Source organism: Mesoplodon densirostris, chromosome 1, assembly GCF_025265405.1.
Source record: "Mesoplodon densirostris isolate mMesDen1 chromosome 1, mMesDen1 primary haplotype, whole genome shotgun sequence".
Classification (NCBI taxonomy): Eukaryota; Metazoa; Chordata; class Mammalia; order Artiodactyla; family Ziphiidae; genus Mesoplodon; species Mesoplodon densirostris.
The window spans coordinates 10,121,237-10,141,355 of NC_082661.1; the positions used below are offsets into that span (position 1 = coordinate 10,121,237).

Consider the following 20,119-nt stretch of genomic DNA (forward strand, 5'->3'; position numbering starts at 1 on the left):
GATGAATTGGGAGATTGGGATGGACATATATACACAAATATGTATAAAACGGATAACAAGAACCTGCTGTATAAAAAAAATAAAATTCAAAAAAAAAAAAAGTCCTAAGATATGGTGGCACTAGGCACAAGGCAGCAACTGGCTCTGACACTTGTTTCCTTTAAAAGAGTGAAGTGTTCAATTCACTTACCCTGCCATCCACAGAATGCCTGCATGTGTACTCGAACCTACGGGACATTTGAGTGCTTGCTGGTTTGGAAGAAGCTAGAATTGGCTAGAACGGCCTGAAATGGTAACTTTTGAACTGAGACCTGCAGCATCTAAAAACAGGGTGATCACAAGTTCTGTGCCTCAGTCTCCTTATCTGTAAATTAGGGCTATCAACGCGCAGTTGTGGGAAGGATTGGCGATGGAGTAACGCAACGGGTTGGCTCGAACTCGGCGCCAGAGCGCGTGACTACGATCCACGCTAATCCAGGGAGGCCCCCGGACCCAATAACGACCGGGCCCCCCGGCGCTGCGACGCATCGCGGCGCGGGCCTCGCTCTCCACTCCTCCCCGCCGCGGACCCCAGCGCTCCGCAGAGGTCGGCCCCGGGGCGCCGAGAGGCGTGGTTGGCTTGCGTGGACCTGGCGGCAGCCATGGCCTCGGTGGTGGAGTACAAGGGACTCAAGGCCGGCTACTACTGCGGCTACTGCGACTCCGAGGAGGGCAAGGCGTCCTGCGGTGAGTGGTCCGGTCGATGGAGCTGGTGCGGCCGCCTTACGTCCAAACCCCCGCACCGCCCGCCGCGTCCGGGCCCTCGCGAGGGAACACCCAGGCCCTGCTCCCCAACTCCCGCTTCCCTTTCCCACTCGTTTCTTCCCAGACCGTTGTCCTTCACGTTCTGTTTCTTGGTCTTATCCTCACCGAAGATGGTGGTCCCTGTCGGAGAAGGAGCGGAAATAGCGGAAGGCTGCCCTAGGTTAAGATGGCGCGGGCGGCGTCAGCGCGGAGGGGTTCGGGCGAGGGCCGGGCTGTGGGCGCCCGGGCGGCGCGGTGCACTGTGGGGTGGCGGCGGCTTTGGGCTGGGCCGCGTACCGTGTGGAGGGCCGGGGCCATGGCTTCCTCGGCCGCGCTTTCGCCCAGCATTGTGGAATATTTCGAGGGCCAGGATTTCTACCGCTGCGGCTATTGCAAGAACGAGTCGGGCAGTCGTTCCAATGGTGAGCGGGCCGGGCTGGCGGGCGGGGAAAGGCGCCGCGGCCTCGTGGCTCGGCGGTGGGCCGGGCCGACTGGCTGCAGGGACGCGCCCAGCCCCTGCCCAGCTGCTGTCTCGTGGAGCGAGTGCGGAACGCGGCTCCCCCTGAGCGCAGTGGCTTTCGGAATTAAAAACGGACCTCACCTTTGATTGAGCAGGGAGGCTTCTAGGTGCTCATTCTTCGCACAGGTGCTCGGATGTGCGAAATAATGATTGTCTTGCAGTAGCCAAGTGTGGAAACAGGTGTCCATCATCAGTAGGAGACGGTTGGGGAGCGCTGTGGCGTGGTCGGTTACGGGGGCTGACCTGTAAGTGCTGATGCTGCTGTGAGGGTGTCCCCGAGGGTCAGGGAAAAACGTGGGGTGCAGGTCAGTGAGTGTCGGGTGGTGCTGTTGGTGTAGAAAACGGTGTGTGTGGAAAACACACGAGCGCGGGCATCCGTGGATAAAATGTCTCTGGAAGAATATAGAAGAAACTAGTGACCGTAGTCGCTGCTGGCGAGGGGCCCTGTTGGCCGAGGTGCTTGAAAATTTTACCAGGTGCTTGGGTGCCGTGTCATTTCTCCACCCACCTCGATGACGACGACAAAGCCAGCCTACAGTACCCTTCCCCGCCATGATTCAGTTTTCTTTCGGAAGATTTCTTGTTTGTAAACGGAACATCATGTTTATTTCCTGCCGTGTCGTGCTTTGGCAAAAGTAGACACTTATTTTAAAGAATAATCTAGCATTGTGGAAAATGGGATGTCTATGAAGATGTAAATTGGGGTGGTTTCGTATTAAAAAAAATGTATGTCCTACCGTAGGGGAATGATTTGGGCGATTATGGTGTGTCCGTTTACTCGTTAATTAGAAGTGTTTATTAGGTGCATCTTGTGGGTGAGCGGGGGTAGAGTGTAGTATAACGCAGTCATTAGTGACGGTGATGAAGATGAGTTAACGTGAAAAAACAGAGTCTTGGGTTAAACGGAGAACATAAGCAGTATGCAAATAACATATGTGATATGGTTACAGCTCTGGGAGGAAAAAAACCCAAATGGTGACAGTGGTTGCCTTAGGGTATTAGAGATTTTTCCCTTCTCTCTTTCAGAATTTTAGTATTGTGATTATAATATCTATGTAACAAATACTTTATATTAAACATGTCAAATTAATATTAGGTCCTTAATTATTTTTCTAGTAATTTTAGTAAGAGAAAATCGATTAATATAGATGTTCTCTAAATTCTGTGGAAAAAACCTACTTTCAACCTTTTCACTTAGATAACTGTAAATTTCTGTCATCTCGATTTTAATAATAATCTTTACTATAGGGCACCCCACCTATTGGGTAGGTAGGTTTTAGTATACCTATTTTACAGATGAGGAAATTGAACCTCATGAGTAACTGGGTGTTAATGAGTGCCCACCAGGCTTCTGGACATTTCTGTTGTACACATGCCTGTGCTTTTCTCACTACGCCCTGCTCGATCAAGCCTATCTTTATCTTTACATACTGCTGATGCAGTTTACTGTTTACAAGAATAAAATTCACTTTTCTTTACCATTAATTCATTGTTTTCTCATAGTCTTCATTTTTTTCATGGTTGCATAATTATTTCATTATATTGATAACATCATAGTCCCTGTAATCAATTTTCTGTTCCTCGGCATTTGGATTACTTTCAGTTTTTATACTTAAAAGGAATATTGCTGTATGTATACTTTTGTCCAGTGTGTAAGACTATGGTGTAAACAAATAAAAATCAGGAGAATTTATATGCACAAGAAAACATTTGCTTTCTAATTCTTCTAAAGAGACCAGGTTATTAAATTATTGGGGATATTATGACTTAAAGATGTGATGTAATTTGATTGCAGTGAAGACCTAAATTTACGATGCCATAGAGACTGTTGACTAATCCTGAATTGCTTGTGATCACTTTGTGTGCTTAATTTTTAAACTTAAGATAAATACATCATGTATTTCATTTGTGTTGTGTCAAGTATGAAGTATGTGCAGACTTTCATTTCTCCAATATGAGCTGGATTTTTTTTTTTGCTTCAGTTTTCATATTTTAAAGATAATGCTTTGGATTTAAAAAAGTAAAAAGTTCCACCGGCTGTAATTAACATGGCACTTATTTTTTAGGCATGTGGGCACATTCCATGACTGTACAGGATTATCAGGATCTCATAGACCGAGGATGGCGAAGGTAAAGGTCCTTAATACAAAGATACTTCTTTTTATAAAAAATATTTATTTATTTATTCATTGATTCATTCGTTCATGGCTGTGTTGGGTCTTCATTGCCGCACACAGGCTTTCTCTAGTTGCAGTGAGCGGGATCTAATCTTCGTTGCAGTGTGCGGGCTTCTCCTTGCTGTGGCTTCTCTTGTTGCGGAGCATGGGCTCTAGGTGCGCGGGCTTCAGTAGTTGTGGCTCGCGGGCTCTAGAGCACAGGCTCAGTAGTTGTGGCTCACGGACTTAGTTGCTCCGCGGCATGTGAGATCTTCCCAGACCAGGGCTCGAACCTGTGTCCCCTTCCTTGGCAGGTGGATTCTTAACCACTGTGCCACCAGGGAAGTCCCAAAGATACTTCTGAAATTACTCAGGTTCTTCTTATAATTGAAAAATATTATTTGCCTTTAAAATGTTTTCTTGTTGTTGGAAAGAGGTTTAAGAAAATTTTTATTATATTTTGTGTGTAGAGATTTTTTTCTCCTTTTAAGGGTGTTTATTAGGAAAATTTCACACATGTAGAGAGAACGTTATAATGAACCTCACATACCTATCACCAAGCTTCAACAGTTGTTAACATTTTGCCAATCTTGTTTCATCAGTTTTCCTTGCTCCTTTCAATGGACTGAACGTTGGTGTCCTGTCCCCAAAGTTCATATGTTAAATCCTAACTCCCAGTTTATGGTATTTGGAGGTAGGGCCTTTGGGAGGTGATTAGGTCATGACGATGGATGGGATTATGAATGGGATTCTAGTGCCCTTATAAAAGAGGCCACAGAGAGCTCCCTTGCCCCTTATGCTATGTGAGGACACAGAAAAGATGAACCAGGAAGCTTGTCTTCACCCTACATTAAATCTGCTGGCACCTTGATCTTGGACTTCCCAGCCTCCAAAACTACGAGGAATAAATTTCTGTTGTTTATAAGCCACTCAGTCTATGGCATTTTTTAAAGTCTTTATTGAATTTGTTACAATATTGCTCTTGTTTAGTGTTTTGTTTTTTTGGCCCTAAGGCATGTGGGATCTTAGCTCCCTGACCAGGGATCAAACCCACACCCCCTGCATTGGAAAACGAAGTCTTAACCACTGGACCACCAGGGAAGTCCCCTCTGTGGCATTTTGTTATAGCAGCTCCAGCAGAATAAGACACTACCCCCTTCCCCTCCTCCCACAAAGTTATTTAAACCAAATTGCAGATATCATGTCATTATACCTGTATTAAGTATGTGTTTCTAAGAAGGATTTTCTTTCTTAACGTCTCCACAATAGCATTACCATACTTTCCAAATTTAATAATAATTATTTGATGTCGCCAGTTACCTAGTTTTGATTAGATTTTCTGCTCGTCTCAAAAAAATTTTTTTTATAGTTGGTTTATTTGAATCAGGATTCCCTTAAGGTCCACACATTGCCTTTGATAGCTGAGTTTTTTTGGCAGCTCTTTTTATGTAGATGATTTTAGAATAACTATTAGGTAAGTTTCTTTACATAAGTATGAGCAGTATTAAGTGCCCTGTGCCAATACTCCCCAGAAGTCATGGGATTGAGCACAGTAAATGAAACTTCACAGCTTTCCTTAAACATAATAATGAGGCCCAAAATGTAGATAGATACAGGTCAGATGTTGAAAGACTTCGTGTGCCATGATAAGGAGATTTTGTGGGTTTTTTTTTAACAGTAGAGGGGAGCTATTGAAGGCTTTTATGTCAGAGAGAAAAGGGATGGAATTTGGGATTTGGAAATGATCATTCAGAGAGCAGAGAGGTGTTTGAGCGGGTGATTCTGAAGGCAGGAACATTAGTTCCAGAGATTACTGCGGTGTCTGTATGTGAGATGGTGAGGACCGTTGTCGTCGTGGTCAGTAGCAGTGACTGTATATCAGGAGATGGATCGGATGGATCATAAGACACATTTCTGAGACATTTTGGAAGTAGATGGCTTGCTGGCAGGATATGGAGGTGCATTAGAGGGAAGAGTCTAGGAGGACTCCCAGGTTTTCGGCTCGGGAACTGAATTCATGTGTGTTTGCTAGAGCTGCCATGACAAAATACCACAGGTTGGGCAGCTTGAGCAAGAGAGATTTATTTCCTCACAGTTCTGGAGGCCGGAAGTCCAAAATCCAGGTCTCTGCAGCTTTGGTTTTTCCTGTAGGCCTCTCTCCTTGGTTTGCACCTGGCTGCCTTCTTGTGTCCTCACATGGTCCTTTCTCTTTGTGTGTGCATCCCTAGTGTTTTGTTTTCTCTTTGTGTGTGCATCCCTGGTGTTTTGTTTATTGTTCCTTTTTATGTCCAATTTCCTTTTCTGATAAGGATACCAGTCAGATTGGATTAGGGCACATTTAAATCTGGACAAAATTCGGCTCGTAAGTTTATGACTTTGCATTAACTGAGATCCAGAAGGCATGGAAAGGATTAGATTGGTTTGGGGGTTCATCGTGCTGGTGCCCATGGAGCCCCCAAGTGTGGATGTCATAGGCAGCAGCACACATCAGTCCCACAGCATCCTGGGCAGTTTTCTCTGACTGCCCTTTTGCTATTGAGGGTGGGTGGTAGATGGAGTCATGGAAGGGACTGCAGATGCAGATGAGAGGGTAATTGAGGTGATTAACCGTGGAGTACGTTCAGAAAAGAAAAACCTGGACTCTGGTCCTTGGTATACCCACGTTGCAAGATCATTTAGCTTATGAAAAGTAACTAAACCTAAATGTTTTTACACTGTTGATTAGATTTTTACCCTAATTAATTTTGTACTCCTGTACTAATCTACTTTGCTACATATGAGAAATGTGTACAAACTTAACAAAACTATTTTATAATTTTAGAAGTGGGAAATATGTGTACAAACCTGTCATGAATCAAACATGTTGTCCTCAGTACACAATAAGGTAAGAATTTCGATTAATATATATTCTATTAATATGAAGATTGTGTATAATTTTTTAGTAGAATCTTGCTTTTTAAAGTGTCTATTTCTGTCTAGGTAGATATTTTTCATAAAGAAAAGCAAAAAAGTTTTTTTCTACATACTCGTACTATATTCATGTGCCGATCAATAGCTTTTAATAATACTGTTTGGTTTAGATATAAATTTGGTATAAAGAATGCACTATTTAGCAATCTAGTCAATAACACATGAAATATTGGGAGAATATTGACAAATACTTAAATTAGTTTTAGTTATCAAATTTTTATCACTTTAGCTTATGGCTTTGCAGTTCTCTAGTGTGTTACTTGACACTGGTTTCATTCAGGCAATGCCACAGGATCCTATATAAGGGGGAGGAGGGCTGACACTTAATCTGCGTCTATTCAGAGTCTACTTTTCTTCACTGGAAAACTCGAACAAAAATCTGTTTTCCTACAGAGTGTTTGCTTGATTTTTCCTAATATCTTGTGTTTCCCCTGTGCCCCCCTTACTCCGCCCTAACATGGGAGGATTTTTCCCTTCTCTGATTATGAAGGTCCTCCCCCTCCCCTCCCTCTTCCCCTCTTCTGGTAGAAAATAGGGAAGGTACGTTAACATTGTGAAGCATATGTCTGCAGTTTCAATGTGTATGTATACTCTAGATAAAAAAGCAAACACAGTTGTGTCCATCATGCTTGGCAGGTTCCCCACAGCTGTCTCCCTTAATTACTCTTTTTTTTTTTTTCCCCCTTAATTACTCTTAACTTGTTTTGGGGTTATAGACTGTTTTGAGAATTTGACGGTTGCAGATCCTCTCTGCAGCAAAACAAAACAGGGAGCTGTATAGACAAAAATAATGCAACATCTAACATATTAGTTTTAGGGTGATCACTGACCTTGAATAATTCACTGCTTCCTGGTTAAGAATCCTTTCTCTTACGTAATTGGTCAAAGGACTGGTACAATAAGGAGAAAAGATGGATGTCTGGTTTGCTGACAGCATCTCATTTAGTATAAAATGACAGAGTAGCTTTTTCAGCTTTAGTGTTTATGAAGTGGTGATGTCTTCAAAGACAGAAGTCATTTTCCTTCCGGTAACAATTTATTATCGGATTATGGCTAGGATTTTGTTGAAATAAGTCTGAAATTGATTGGCCTGAACCCTTAGAATCTCTATTCAGAAAAGGCCAATTTCAGTTGGTTAAAGAAAAAGATAAAAGCATTTATAATTTACTGGGTGCCTGTCTCATACAGAGCACTATTCCAGGTATGTTGCCTTTATGAAAAGGGATTCAGGGCTTCCCTGGTGGCGCAGTGGTTGAGAGTCCGCCTGCCGATGCAGGGGACACGGGTTCGTGCCCTGGTCCCGGAGGATCCCACATGCCGCGGAGCGGCTGGGCCCGTGAGCCATGGCCGCTGGGCCTGCGCGTCCGGAGCCTGTGCTCCGCAACGGGAGAGGCCACAACAGTGAGAGGCCCGCGTAAGGCAAAAAAAAAAAAAAAAAAAAAAAAAGGGATTCAATTAACATTGCAAGAGAAAGTAATTATAAAATGTGACTTTCTTTTTGCATTTTATAATTTTACATGGAATCAAACATTTCCTGAATTGTTGCGCTTTTTTTTTAAACAATATAGACAAGAGTGTAAGCTTTTTTTTTTTTTTTTTTTTTTTTTTAACATATTTATTTATTTATTTGGCTGTGCCGGGTCTTAGTTGCGGCATGCGGGATCTTCGTTGCTGAGTACTGGCGGGATCTTTAGTTGTGGCATGTGGGATCTAGTTTCCTGACCAGGGATCGAACTCAGGCTCCCTGCATTGGGAGCACAGAGTCTTAACCACTGGACCACCAGGGAAGTCCCTAATTGTTATTCTTTATACTACTTTATTTTATATGTTGATCTTCTGGAGTCATTTTGCATATTCTTTTGGTTATTTTACATTGTTTACTACAGTAGTTGCAGTGAGGCCTTATGTAAAGGCAAGGTGGTCTAGCCTACAACTTAGCTTCTTGTTAGGCAGCTGCTAGGACCTGTCCAGTATGTGAGTAAAAATGAGGATGAACTTCCCCGTCTATGAATTTTTTTTTTAATTTTAATTTTTATCAATATTGCATATGCTAACAATTTAAAGAATCAAATAGTTCTATAAAGCTTGTTCTGCAAAATAGCAGTCCTCTGAAACCCTCCCGCCTGTCTCATTTTCTGTTTTCCCAGTGCAGTCACTTTCAAATCATTTAACTGATTCTTCTGGTTTTTCACCTCTATCTTTAAGTGACATGCTTATATAATTATAATACTTGGTTTTTAAAAAATTGGTCTTGTTCATTATCTCTGGGCTTCTCTCTTTGAAAGATGAGGATTTAACTTTATTTCACCCCTCTTCCCCTGTCCCATTCAAGCTCCCATTTGTCCTCATCCCAAACTTCCCAAATTAGAAATATTATCATTGTGGATAGACGTAGTCACCTCATTATGGCTGTGTAAGTAAGCTTCACAGCTCAGCCATGTAGTAGTCCATGATTACTTTCTCTTTCCTGCACATGCTTTTACTTTCCTGGTGTTGATTATTGCCATTTTTGTTTGCGTAGTCTTCTAGGTTCCTATTACCAGTTTATCTAAAAATGCTCCCTAAGAGGTGTAAATTTCCTCTTGGTATGTTTAGATGCTTCAGGTACTCTATCATTTTTATCTTCTTGATGAAAATCTCTTGTGGAATCTTCTGACCTGCTATGATCTGGACAGGTTGCCTCTATGCCTGATGCATCACTGTCATCCTAGGATCTCTTTTTTACTGTCATCTAGAGGATTCTCTTTGGGTCTTGATTTGGATCTTATCTCTTCTACCCTCTTTCTTGTATTTATTATTCCTTCATTTTAGTGAAGCACGTCTTCTAATAGCTTCTTGAGAAAAAGTGCATAAGAGGTAAATTTTTTGAGACTGTCTGAAAATGTTTTCATTGACTACTCAAACTTAACTTACAGTTTAGCTAGGAACAGAAGTGTAGATTGAAAATCATTTTCCTTTAGAATTTTGAAAGCTTTGCTCCATTGTTGTCTTACTGCTGTTGAGCAGTCCAGTGACATTCTGATTCTTGTTCCTTTGTCCAAAACATGTTCTTTCTCTTTGGAAGTTTTTTTGTCTTCAGAGTTCTGATGTTTCATAGTAAGTTTGGCAGTGAGTCTGTTCTCATTCATTGCATATGGACTTGAGGGACCCTTCTCATCTAGGGGCTCCTCCCATCATGTCCTTCAGTTCAGGGAAATTTTCTTGTATTATTTTATTGATCCTCTCCTTTCCATTAACTTCGTTCTCTTCTCTAATGTCTTTATTCAGACACTGGAACTTTTAGACTGGTACTCTAATTTTTTTTTCTCTTCAGTTTTCCATGTCTTTTGGGAGATTTCCTCACCTTTATTTTCCAAGTCTTCTGTCTTCTATTTAACTTTTAATTTCTTCTTATATCTTATTATATTTTTACTTCTAAGAGGGATTTTTGTTCTTGGACTCTTAAATTTTTTGAGATTCGCTTCTTCCTATATACTGTATGTCTCTATCCTCCAAGTTACTTTCTCCAGGTTTTTGGCACCTATCTTTGTTTTAGAGGCCCTCCTCGAGTGTCTGGTGATTCCAACCTTCCAGTGTCCCATTGGAAATGTTATGTACCCTGGTGGGTCTCGTTTACTGTGGGCTTTAAGTAGGGTGATCTGGCTAGCCTGTTCTTTGGGAGAATCTCTGAGGTCAGTATTTTTAGTTCTGATCACATTCTGGAAAGAAAGTATCATCTACTGATGTTCTGGGGCTGGGTTGGAGAACTGGGTCTTGGAGGTCTCAACATTCAGCATGTATACTTCCGTTTACGCTTACTGTTTGCAGTACACTTCCATTCCTTTCAGCTGTGCCTGTATCCCTTGACTAAGAGACCTTATTTTTCCCTTTTCTGAAAAGTTTGCAGTTTTCTGCTGGGTTGTGTAGAGAGTCATAGGTGCAGAGTGGGGGAGAGTATCAGATATATAAATCGCCTCCAGAACAGACTTTCAAGGAATCTTCCTATTTTCACTCTTATCTCCCAGGGTATCAGGTATGGCCAATCCCTGAGACTTTTAGGGGTAATGTAGAGAAAATTGGATATTTTTTTGGCTTTTCCCAGTTTTGGCTTAGGATTCAACTTTTCTTTGGTCTGCTAAGTCAGTTATCACTTGTACATCTGCTTTCTAGCTTCCAACATTTTTCCCATTATTTTTTTTCCTAGTGGTTTATGTCTTTTTCTTTTTTTTATAATCCTTTAACTGTTTTTTTGTGAGATTTGGGGTGGGATTAGAGGCTACATTAAACCCTGTCCTATTATTCAGAACTGATTTTATTTCTTCACAGTTTGAGTTCACTTTTTAAATATTTATTTTGCTTTCCTAGGTGCCGACCTTTACAGTTTCAGCCATCAAAATCTCACAAGAAGGTTTTGAAAAAAATGTTGAAATTTCTGGCTAAAGGGGAAATTTCAAAAGGAAATTGTCAGGGTAAGATGAGATGGGGGTCTAAAAACTGTTTACCTTAAATAGATGTTTCTTTCCAAGGTTCTCACTTTCAGTCATTTCTTAGATAGGGGAAGGAGGTCCAATACAGTCAGGTACTACTGTTACTCTGATGATGATGACTGCTCTTAGCACTGCTGTTACTGTTACCACTGGCCCCCAAATCAAGGATATGGGGAATATATTCCAGGAAAAGTCTAGCTTGGGCAGAAGAAAGGACCATTTTATTTATTTATTATTATTTTTTTTGTGGTACGCGGGCCTCTCACTGTTGTGATCTCTCCCGTTGCGGAGCACAGGCTCCGAACGCACAGGCTCAGCGGCCATGGCTCACGGGCCCAGCTGCTCCGCGGCATATGGGATCTTCCCGGACCGGGGCACGAACCCATGTCCCCTGCATCGGCAGGCAGACTCTCAATCACTGCGCCACCAGGGAAGCCCGAAAGGACCATTTTAAAGATGTGATTTCCTGGAGTTTATTGAAATTTTAGTTTTCACAGTTCTTCGAGAACTCTTAATTTTACTTGATCCTAATAATATCCTTATGAAGTAAGTAGAAAGTGATATTGTCTCTGGAGAAATAGATGCTTATCTGCAACTCACACAAGATTGCGTAATCACAATGCTGAGTGAAGCTCAGAGTTTCCATGTTTGAGTAAGGTTTTTAGTAAATTATATTACCTGAAGTTGTCTCTTATTTTCTGATGAATTCTGAATTGTGAGTGAATTTCCTAAAAGATCATTAGTAACATTTAATTAACTTGGGTTACAGATACTTTGCTTTTTCAGTGTTTTTGCTGCCTTTTTTTTTTTTTTAATGTTTTCCTATAGGTACTACCTAATACATGACCATAAGCATTGGGAATGCCACCCATTCTTAGAGCTCTTTCTCACTTCTGCCATAGGAAATGCCTAACTCTGGGAGCCTCCCACCCCTGTCTTAGCTTGTTAATTCATTCCCCAAGTATGTTTGGAATGCCTGCGATGTTCTAGTCCCTCTTTTAAGCACTGGAGATACAGTGGCCAGCAAAACAGGTTGTTCTTTGCCCTCATGCACTGTCCTTAACAGAGCAGAATTCAGGACAACTTGGAGCAGACTTGGCAACAAAGAGGCCAGAAGGCTCTGGGTCATATTGGAAACATCAGGATTTTGGTGTAACTCTGTTTAGTGTTGTCAGTGTATAACCTTAAAGGTTAAACAGATTTTCATGGTTAGTCATTATGCAGTTTTTTTCAGCAGCCGGGAATCATGTTCTGAGTTTCAAAAATTAATACTTAGATAAGTTTTGAGGATGCTGTCCATTTGTAAATTGAGGATTGCCTGTTTTTTTTTTTTTTTTTTTTGCGGTATGCGGGCCTCTCACTGTTGGGGCCTCTCCCGTTGCGGAACACAGGCTGACGCGCAGGCTCAGCGGCCATGACTCACGGGCCAAGCCGCTCTGCGGCATGTGGGATCTTCCCGGACCGGGGCACGAACCCCTGCCCCCTGCATCCGCAGGCGGACGTTCAACCACTGCGCCATCAGGGAAGCCCGATTGCCTGTTTTTTTATGTAGCTTTTACATTTGGTTTTTTATTTGACTTGTTGTACGCTTCTGAATTATTTATGTCTGCACCCAATTCATAGGAGTGATGTACTCATTAGGGTAAGAGACTAAACAGCTGTAACAAAGAGACACCAAAATTCAACGACTAACAAATGATAGAAGTCTGTTTCTTTCCTCACATAACAGTCCAGTGTGGGTGTTCCAGGTCGGCCTGCAGCCCTGCTCCCCACCCCCCCACCCCCCACCATTCTGGGATTCTCTTCGACATGTGATTTTCAAGGTCGCTCTGGTTTTTACTGATCGAGCCAGTGGGGAGGGGAAAGGGTAGAAGTTCAGGGTTACAAATTTCCTTTAAAACAAGTGAGGCAAAATTGAACATGTCAGTTTGGTTCTGTTCCATTGGCGAGAGCTTGATTACACCTTGTGAAGGGACTGGCACGCTCCCTTGCCAGGGTGCCACAGTCTTAACTGCAGCCCTGACCTTGGAAGATGGGAGAATGGATCTGGTGGACACGCAGTCGTCTCTGCCACGTTGGATAAAAGGGGGCTTTTTTTTCCTGTGTGTATTTTGATTGTGCCAAATGGCCTGGCTGATGGACTTTGATCTCTTTTGATTTATAGATGAGCCCATGGAGCCCACCATGGAGGATGCCGTTGCCAGTGACTTTGCATTAATAAATAAATTGGATATACAGTGTGACCTTAAAACGCTCAGTGATGACCTCAAAGAGAGCTTAAAGAGTGAAGAGAAGGAGAAAGGAAAGAGCTCAAAGAGGGAAGAATCTAATGAATTAATCCAGTCACAAGATATGGAAGAGAAGTTGGACTCTGGTGAACCATCACATTCAGTAAAAGTGCATACAGTTCCTCAGCCAGGTATTGAAAGTTTGTTATCAGGCCATATTAAAGTCGTATTAAATGATTTTCTTTGTGCTTGAGACATTGTAATCCCTGGGCGCTCTCATGAGCTAAAAAAGTGAATTACTCATGAAATCTGTAAAATAGATCACCGTTTTATATACCTTATTATTACCTGGATTTAGGTGAACAAATTGTTTAAAAAACCTGAAATAATAGCCTTATTATCCCCTAACACAGACATTTTAAAAGAGTTCCATTTCTTTTTACTACCTTAAGGCCTTAGAGGTTTGAGAATAAAATTTTTGTCAGTGAGAGGGTATGGTGCTAAACATTTTAATTTTTAGTGTTAAATGAGACAAAGTTTTAGATATTATGTCCGAAATATAGACATTGTGAAATTCTTCACTTTATCATTAGATTTCTTTATGCAATCAAAATTAATTTTAGTTTGAAAACTTCCAGATTAAAAAGAAAAATTTCCAGGGAGTTCCTTGGCAGGCCTAGTGGTTAGGATTCCAGGCTTTCATTGCCGTGGCCCAGGTTCAGTCCCTGGTTGGGGAACTGAGATTCTGCAAGCTGCTCAGCCAAAAAAAAAAAAAAATTCCACATTTTGATATTTAATCTCACCTTTAATAAGGTGAGTCTTCTTTCTGTATTATCACTTATAAAAGAATTAGGCTTAGAAAATTAGAAAATTTATCCAGCGTTAAATGGATTTATTATATATATGTGTGCACGTATGTATGACTCTTTCAAAATTATTTCATTAAATGTCAATTTGCATAGTTATTATGCTTCAGTTCTTGAGTTTGTTCTTATATTTATTTATACAAAATAATCCAAGGGAGAGATTTTTTAATATTATTTTAGTTTTTTTGTTTAAATTATAAGTTACATGTGTTAAAGCACAGAAAACTTGCGTTTTTACTGAATAGTTTTTTTTTTAATCTAAAGATCTCATGGCGTTTAAATTGTTCGTCCGACATTATATCCTAATTGATAAGAATAGTCCAATAAAATATTTTGAATGGTTTAGATAATTTCTTTCAACTCTTACTCTCTTGGGCATTAGGGTCGGTCAGTTTTTTTACTATTTTTATTTTTTATTGTAAAAATTACTTATAGTTTATAAAATTTGAAAAACCTTCATTTTGGAGAATTTCGGAGACAAATGTAGACTGAATATTGTAATGGATTTCCAGGTACCCTCCCCTCATTTGAAACAATTATTGACTCATGATGTCCACTCTTTTTTTCTTCTAGTTTTAGTGAGTTATAATTGACATACGGCACTGTATAAGTTTAAGGTGTATGGCATAATGATCTGACTTACATCGTGAAGTGATTCTCACAATAAGTTTAGTGAATATCCATCATCTCAGATGGGTACAAAATTAAAGAAATAGAAAAAAATTTTTTTTCTTATGAAGAGAACTCAGGATTTATTCTCTGAACAGCTTTCATCTATAGCATACGGCCATGTTCATTATATTTATCATGTTGTACATTACATCTCAGGTAGTGATATTTATCTTACAGCTGGAAATTTATACCTGTTGACTTGCCTTCATCCAGTCTGATCCCTTTTTCTATGAGCTTGTTTGTTTGTTTGTTTGTTTTTGACATGATGGCCATTCTTACTCTTCCAGTATTGTATTGAAGCAAATTCCAGACATTGTATCATGCTGTATTTCAGAATGCATCTCTAAAAACTAAGTACTTTAAAAAACATTCACAATACTGTTATTGCACCTAAGTAAAATTCCTTAATGTTGCTGAATATCCGTTATTTAAATTTCTAATTTTTTTTTCAGTCTTTCTTTTTTTAACTTTTATTTTATTTATTTATTTTTGGCTGCGTTGGGTCTTCATTGCTGCGCGGGGTTTCTCTAGTTGTGGAGAGTGGGGGCTACTCTTTGTTGTGGTGCGTGGGTATCTCATTGCGGTGGTTTCTCTTGTTGCGGAGCACGGGCTCTAGGCACGTGGGCTTCAGTAGTTGTGGCTTGCGGGCTCTAGAGTGCAGGCTCAGTAGTTGTGGCGCATGGGCTTAGTTGCTCCGCGGCATGTGGGATATTCCCGGACCAGGGATCAAACCCGTGTCCCCTGCATTGGCAGGCGGATTCTTAACCACTGTGCCACCAGGGAAGTCCCAGGTGTACTGATTTTATACTGATGATCTGTTTTCATTCTGCTGAAGGAATTTATTGATTTGGGGAAATCTGTATCCCCTAAATAAACTGAAATCCTAATTTGCTGCCCACTGCAGTTTGCAGTGTGACAGTACATAAATATCGTGTGAAACAATCATGGTAAGGATTGCTTAGTCCAATGAATTAATTAGTGTAAAGATGACATAGGTGGTCTTTCATTAAAATACTGAAAAGTTGTTTCTCAGTTCACTCTAGATAGTTTTATAATTTGTTCATAATTTTAAAACTTGGGTAGGAATGTAATTTTGAGTAACTGTTAGAAAATGCAGGTATTTTTCCTTATTACTATTTACGGGATGTTGATAGGTGAAATGAAACATTGTTTTAGGTATTGGTGATACATATAATAGCTAATAAAAATAGATGACCCATTTTTTAAATTGGAGTGTAATTGCTTTACAATGTTGTGTTAGTTTTTGCTGTGCAATGAAGTGAATCAGCTATATGTATACCTACATCCCCTTCCCTCTTGGACCTCCCTCCCACTCCACGCACCATTCCACCCATCTAGGTCATCACAGAGCACCGAGCTGAGCTTCCTGTGCATTATAGCATGTTCCCGATATCTGTTTTACGCATGGTAGTGTATATATGTCAATCCTAATCTCCCAATTCGTCCCACCCTCCCCTTCCCCCCACTGTGTCCACATGTCTGTTCTCTACGTCTGTGTCTCTATTCCTGCCCTGCAAATAGGTTAATCTGTACCAAAAAATAGATGACCCTTAATTGAACAGTGGATACAGTTTTATGAGCTGCACATGCATTAACACATTTTAATCCTTAGGAACTCCACCGTTAGGACTGGTTATTATCTTTCTTGTACAGACAAAGAAACTTGCCCAGGGTCATCTAGCCAGGTGTGACAGAGCTCACCTCAGGTAGCCCATGTCAGCGTATGTGCTCTCGACCAGTAGGCTGTTGTGCCTCTCAGGACAAATTTGAGAAAAGACGCATTCCCTGGCCAAAGAAAATTAATTCTCTAAGGCAACACAGTGATGGCTAATTATGGAATTAGTTTTTTGTTACTGGTTTATTAGTTTTTTTTTAATAGGTAAATTTTGTTTTTAGTTGGATAACATGTAGTGAAGTTGTATTATAATATGGTCTCACTATCACTGTTTTCTCATCAAATTTGTTTCTTTTGACCAGGTCTTGGTCTCTGACAAGTCCCTTAACACTCTACATCTTAATTTTCTTCTCTGTAAAATTGACTTTTATATGATTTGTGAATACTGTTTCAGGATCCTAAATTTTTTAAAAAGCGTTTTTCTTTATTTAATTAGTGGCTTTTAAAAAAATTACAAAGTTATGTTTAGTGTTAGAAAAATTGGAGAAAAGAGAACACTACAAAAAAAAAGGAGGAAAGTCCTTTTTTAAAATTTCTAAACCCAAGTAAAATGACTGTTAATATGGTGATATATTTCTTTCCAGGTTGTTTCCTAAGTATTTTAATTATATATATTTATACATAATGTTTTTTTTAATAAATTTATTTTATTTATTTACTTTTGGCTGCTTTGGTTCTCTCTTGCTGTGCGTGGCTTTCTCTAGTTGCGGCGAGTGGGGGCTACTCTTCGTTGCGGTGCACGGGCTTCTTATTGCGGTGGCTTCTCTTGTTGCGGAGCACCGGCACTAGGCACGTGGGCTTCAGTAGTTGTGGCTCGTGGGCTCTAGAGCGCAGGCTCAGTAGTTGTGGCGCACGGGCTTAGTTGCTCTGTGGCATGTGGGACCTTCCCAGGCCAGGGCTGGAACCCGTGTCCCCTGCATTGGCAGGTGGATTCTTAACCACTGTGCCACCAGGGAAGCCCATGTTTTAACATTGAATAATGATAAATCCCCTAAAATTTCTACAGCATTTAAAATGGCTGTTTGATATTCTGTTGCTTATTTTAAAAATTGTGTAATTCTATAATTGAGCATTTAGATTACTTTGAGGTTTTCATTTGTGTTCATTATTTGCCTCTATCCCTTATGATTTTCTTGGGATAGATTCCTTGAAAACAACTTCCTAGATTAAAGCGTACTCACTAAAATTTATGGTTTATAATAGTAAAAATTGTTATATTCTAAAGGATTATCAGTTTGATATTTTCTCTTCTAATTAAAACAAAACTCTAATTGGAGCCAAACTAATGAGACCCCCTCAGTTAGATAGAGAAGGACACAAATATCTTGAACTAAGCAAGGATATTTTTTTTTTTTTTTTTTTTTTTTTTTTTTTGCGGTACGCGGGCCTCTCACTGTCGTGGCCTCTCCTGTTGCGGAGCACAGGCTCCGGACGCTTAGGCTCAGCGGCCATGGCTCACGGGCCCAGCTGCTCCGCGGCATGTGGGATCTTCCCGTACCGGGGCACGAACCCGTGTTCCCTGCATTGGCAGGTGGACTCTCAACCACTGCGCCACCAGGGAAGCCCGGATATTTTTTCATTAAAAAAAACCTGCCAGAGTATGTTCTGGGATCAGTCCTCATTTACACCTGGTTCCTAAGCATTTATCTCTGTCACCAGTGATAAATGCTTAGGTTTCAGAGAAATGTCCCTCAGAAATGGGCTGGAGACAGCAGTGTCGTGAAGCAGAAGGTATTTGATGATGTTCTTTCTGCAAAGGCAGAGAAGTGGATGAATATGTAAAAGACAATGTTTCAACAATAAGAGCTGCCTGAAAAGTTTCTGTTACTATTTACTTTCTCTGGCAGTTCTTCTTCGAAGGTAGAATTTAAAGATCAACGTAGGGGTCTACACCATGAGCCTCTGAAACGCCTACCCGAAGCTAACCTAACAGTTGGAACTCTTTGTACTGATTTTGTGGAACCTTTGAGACCTTTAAAAAATATTTCTAGAGCCAAAAGTGATTGGTCTAATATTTTGAAATTCTTTTTTAGGCAAAGGGGCAGATTTGAGTAAGCCTCCATGTCGAAAAGCAAAGGAAATCCGGAAAGAAAGGAAAAGGTTAAAACTCATGCAGCAGAGCCCAGGTGGAGAACTGGAGGGTATCCAGGTTCAGTGTCAGCCACCGTCTTTGTTCCCACCAAAGGCTAAATCCAACCAGCCCAAGTCACTTGAAGATTTAATTTTTGAATCTTTACCAGAGAGTGCATCACACAAGTTTGAGGTACTTTGGAGGGTGTTTTTTTGTTTGTTTGTTTTTTTGTTAGCTACTTTGTTTTTTTTCACTTGAGATCATACAGTTGATGTTTTGCTGTTTATATAATGGGAAATTAAAGTGAATTGGGATGGAGTGGCATTTATATTTACTAAGTTAATTGTTACTTGAGAAAAACCTTTTTTTCTTTAAGATTTAAAAAAGTAGGCAATTGGCTACTAAAGTTGTGAAAATTCTAGTTTTAGTGTGTTATTATTTGAGGTACTCTGGCTTTTTGTATCTCTTGATTGAAATTTAGTAGAGTGAAAAATAAGAAATACTGTTTTAAAATTTCATTTTTGGCAGTTTTGGTTTAGGTAGTGAAAGAGAATAGATCACAGCAGGCAAATCACTGTTTCATCCATTCTAATATTCTGATCTTGATCAAGGCAGCAAATGGTATTACATATGCAAGCCAGCAGTTAGGACTTAACTAAACAGTCCTAAATGTACTACTATAATCCTCGCATTAATTCCCCCCAAACCAATTTAGGCATAGTGTGAGTATGCCTAGTCTTAAGAGTATTCCTCTTATTTTTCCCAAATTGATTTATATTCCAGGTTAAGTCTAGATTTTTCAGTATTAGTTTGGTATATTTATAAAATTTTTTTCTAAAGCATTAGCCATAATGATTTTATTATATTCTCCTACTTGATTAATAACTGGTCAGCCTTTGAATTTACAGCTTAATATAATCTAAGGACATCACTTATCACTGAAAAACCTGATATTAAACAGTTACTTCGGTGCAGTTTAAATCTTAGGACAATATCTATTATCAGATATAAGTGTTAACAACTCTGACTATTATAATTCCTTGGCTACTCTGTTTTGGTATTGACTTTCTCCTTCCCAAATTGTAAGGAGAATGGAGCACACTATTGAATACTTAAAATAGTTTGTCAAGAGGTTTTTATCTTTTGATCAAATAGTAATGTATTCAGGGCACCAGGCACACCTAATATAACAGTTCTTCAGTAGGCACCTTTTACTTTTTTAATGTAATGATATCCAGGATGGATAGATTTTTGTTATCCCCTGGGTGTCACTCTTTCATGAGAGCAACTACTTCTCGTGGCACAAGAAGTTTCCAATTGGAAACAAGAAGTTTCCAATGACACCTGTCTATTGTATTACATTTGATTTTGTGTTTTACTCTTCTATTTTGCTAACATATTTTAACTGGTTAGTAAATAACGTTAAAATAAATGTTAGCCAATACTATGTACAATTACTGCTTTTAATGCATCCTCATTTTAGATACGAGGAAACTAAGGCACAGGGAAATTAATTTATTTACTTGACTAAAATGGTGACTTTAAGATTTGAGTAAAGGGAATCTGACCTTAGAGTCTTCATTTTAAACTATGCCATGAAATAGGAACACTCTTTGAGGGTTGTCTTTTACACTTAAAGAAAAAAGTTGTAAGTTTAGAGTTAATGATGCATGAAAGAGTGTCCAAAAAAT

General features: G+C 40.0%; 1 protein-coding gene across 6 annotated transcripts in view; it reads left to right on the forward strand.

The window, feature by feature from the left end:
* The first annotated feature begins 457 nt into the window (after positions 1 to 457).
* ATE1 (arginyltransferase 1) overlaps positions 458 to 20,119 on the forward strand; it is a 168,575-nt gene continuing 148,913 nt past the window's right edge. For 3 of the 6 annotated variants that reach the window (XM_060098699.1, XM_060098729.1, XM_060098720.1), the window contains exons 1-6: positions 1,043 to 1,205; positions 3,370 to 3,433; positions 6,281 to 6,343; positions 10,774 to 10,877; positions 13,060 to 13,314; positions 18,391 to 18,620. In XM_060098699.1, the coding sequence (XP_059954682.1) occupies positions 1,100 to 1,205; positions 3,370 to 3,433; positions 6,281 to 6,343; positions 10,774 to 10,877; positions 13,060 to 13,314; positions 18,391 to 18,620 (822 nt within the window). In that variant the 5' untranslated portion in view covers positions 1,043 to 1,099. Of the gene's footprint in view, positions 727 to 1,042; positions 1,206 to 3,369; positions 3,434 to 6,280; positions 6,344 to 10,773; positions 10,878 to 13,059; positions 13,315 to 18,390; positions 18,621 to 20,119 lie in introns of those variants that run through there. The other 3 variants (XM_060098710.1, XM_060098746.1, XM_060098738.1) reach the window with 3 other exon arrangements.